At 29.1% G+C, this 3,142-nt stretch overlaps 1 protein-coding gene across 1 annotated transcript in view; it reads right to left on the bottom strand.

The window, feature by feature from the left end:
* Nucleotides 1-3,142, bottom strand: part of LOC112154486 (ras-related C3 botulinum toxin substrate 1) — a 10,248-nt gene that overhangs the window by 5,602 nt on the left and 1,504 nt on the right. Inside the window, exons 2-3 of the mRNA XM_024285454.2 lie at nucleotides 1,814-1,885; nucleotides 1,610-1,727 (exon numbers count right to left, since the gene is read on the bottom strand). Coding sequence (XP_024141222.1) covers nucleotides 1,610-1,727; nucleotides 1,814-1,885 — 190 coding nt within the window. The remainder of the gene's footprint in view (nucleotides 1-1,609; nucleotides 1,728-1,813; nucleotides 1,886-3,142) is intronic.

The raw sequence follows: 3,142 nt of genomic DNA, 5'->3' as shown, positions 1-3,142 counted from the left end.
AGCTTTTTTTTCAGTTTTTTAGGCTTTTTTGAAGCTTAGCTATTTTTTTAGCTACATGCTAGCTGTTTTGGCTAACCTACGTTTTTTTATGCTATAGGCTAACTTGGCATTTAGCTAATATTTTAGTGGCCATCAGCTTCAGTGATTTTAGCTATCAATTTCAGCATCTTCAGCTGCCAAATTCAGCTTACAGCATTCACACTAGTATTATCAGGTAATGCTATATATTTAGTTCATAATTATGTTTAAAAGTTACTGTTTTAAAGTTTTAAAAATTAGTTTTAGAGTGTTCAATAAATGTTTATCTTGTTCGACCCCCGACTTAAGGTGTGTTTTGGATTTTGGCCCCTTGTGTGATTGAGTTTGACCCCCCTGTGCTAAAGGTTAACCAAAAAAAAACATATGTGGAAAGTTTTTCTATTGTTTTGTAGAAAAGAGGAAACAGAAGAAGAATGTTCAAAATAAAAGAAATCTGCATTTAACAGACAAAACCAGGATTTTTACTCCAAATATGGATTTAATGTGACAGTTGATCCAACAGACTATAATAATAATAATAATAATAATAATAATGCAGAATAATCAACTGTTTAATATTACGAGAATGTTGCTAATCAAGTTGTTCAAATTGTGAATTCCTGTTTATTGTATTTTTTTAATAAATACGAGTTTTATCTTCTTTTTGTATTTGCCCGTCGGCCCTTAGAAGTGCAATTTTTTTAGCTTCCACTTGTCTCGAGTTTAATGGAAAATCTCTTTATATATATAAATAAATAAAGCTGCAAATATTCTACAATGGATGAAGACAACATTTTCCCCTCAAAGGTTAAGGAAACTGGAAAATAAAAAAAAATCTAATCACTTTTATTTATTATATATTTTATGTACAGGTCTATATGTGAAAATATTATCTGTTTATGTTTAATAAAATTATAAATGCATCTTTGTGTAAATCCTCTGCTTACTTTGGAAAATAACAGTTTTATTTGTGACTGAACTCCAAAAAGCTGTAAATGCTAACTGCTATTTGCTTACAGCGTCAGTAAGTGAAACTGCTAATGAAAAAACAATAATATCATCTGCATAAAAATGATAACTTGCGTCAAATATTTTTTCTAATGTAATTTATAAATATTGTAAAAAGGAGAGGGCCCAGAGAAGACCCATGAGGAACGCCACGAGTAAGTGAGAGAACATCAGAAAATTGCTTCCTCCATCATCTCTCTGTTAAATATCATAAATTACACATTTTCTTGGTTGGAAAAGTTTTAATTTACAAGCTCAAATCAATTCAGCTAAATTTAACGATTTAGCAATTTAATGGTCAAATTTATATTCTAAAATTCTAATTTGTTTCACCATGATTGACTTGTAAAACTGAACTTTAATTTTTTTATTAATCATATAGTAAAAAATAACAAAATTAGCTTGTTTGCATTTAAAAAATAAGCTACAAATACATTTTATTAATAAATATTGCAGTTTTTAGGATTTTTTTCTAATTAATGTTTTGTTGTAAGAAAATGATGAGAAACTGTTAAAAAAAAGTAAACCAAATCAGTTTGAGTCCATATGTACGAGCCCGGTTCTGTTTGCTGAACCCGCTCACCGTCTGAGGGTAAGACAGCGGCCTGAGCCTGTCGTAGTCCTCCTGACCCGCCGTGTCCCACAGACCCAGGTTGACCGGCTTCCCATCCACCATCACGTTGGCTGAGTAGTTATCAAACCTGCGGGCGGAGAGGTGGGCGGGGCCAATGTCAGATTCTGTCTGGAACTGAAGGCTAACGCGGCGACTGCTCCACGCTGGACTTACACTGTGGGGATGTACTCCCCCGGAAAGGCGTTGGTGGTGTAGCTGATGAGCAGACATGTTTTCCCCACAGCCCTGAGATGAGAAAAGATTCAACAAGAACCGTTGTAACATGCAGAAGAAGTATCTGAGAACGTTAGGAGTCAGTCAGGCCAAACAAGAACATTCTGGAAGAACTTTGTCTGCCTGAACTGTGAAAAACACAATGATGTTAGTGTGAGGAGAAAATACAGGATATCTAAGAAAATAATCCAAACTATGTTTTTATTTATACTATTATTTCTTTTTCTATATATTTTAAGACAATAATATTTTATAGGGAATATAAAAAATAAAAATGAATGAACAAAACAGGAAAATCTTTTCTAGATGTTGGAAGTAAAGAAGCCACAAGTAGAGGAAATAAAATGTGATATTTAATGTGTAAAAATAACAAAATTTGAGTTTTTATGATTTATCTTTAAATAAAAAAAGTTTATTTACTTTAGTTTATTTATTTATAAACAATTTTAACACAAGTAATACTCTGGGCGTGTGTGTTTAGTTTTTAACATTAAATAAATAAAGAAAAAGGTACAAATGTCACTAAAAATTCTGGTATATATAAATAATAGTATTTTTTTTTTATTTTGTTGTTGTATATAATGTAAAAAAAACATAGCTTGTACTTCTTGTACACACATTTATTTGTTTTTTAATCACTATTACAAATAAAATATTTACAGATGTGACTGCTAAGATGAGAAAATCGGCTATTTTATATTTAATGTGTCAAAAAAGAACAATAAGACATTTTTTTCTAGCTAAATTATTATTAATAAATATAAATTTAATTATAAAAAAACATTGTTCTGCATTTCCTTACATATTTATAAATAAAATAATTATATTAAAAAAAATGTTCTCATGTTGTATACTTCCAATAAAGTTATTTTAAAAAATGAAAATCCATAAAAAATGACAGAAAAAAGAGCAAAACTCTCACAATAAGACTTGAAGTGATTTTATGTTTTTAGTTGTTGTATATAATGTTAAAAAAACGTAAAATCTGCTTTTACACACATTTAATTGCAATTTTAATTACTACGTGTACATCTATGACTGCTAAGATGAGAATATGCACTATGTTATATTTAATGTGTCAAAAAAGAACAATACAATTATTTTTACAATCAATTTACAAATTTTTTGGGCTAAATTGTATATTCATAAATGTAAGTTAAATGACATGTTTCTACATTTTTTTAAATATTTATAAATAAAATAATTATATTTATTTTAAAAACTGTTGTCTTGTTGTATACGTGCACCTTGTTCAATAAAGTTATTTTA

The sequence above is a fragment of the Oryzias melastigma genome, linkage group LG19 (assembly GCF_002922805.2).
Source record: "Oryzias melastigma strain HK-1 linkage group LG19, ASM292280v2, whole genome shotgun sequence".
NCBI classification, from domain to species: Eukaryota; Metazoa; Chordata; class Actinopteri; order Beloniformes; family Adrianichthyidae; genus Oryzias; species Oryzias melastigma.
This window is presented reverse-complemented; position numbering and strand designations above follow the sequence as displayed.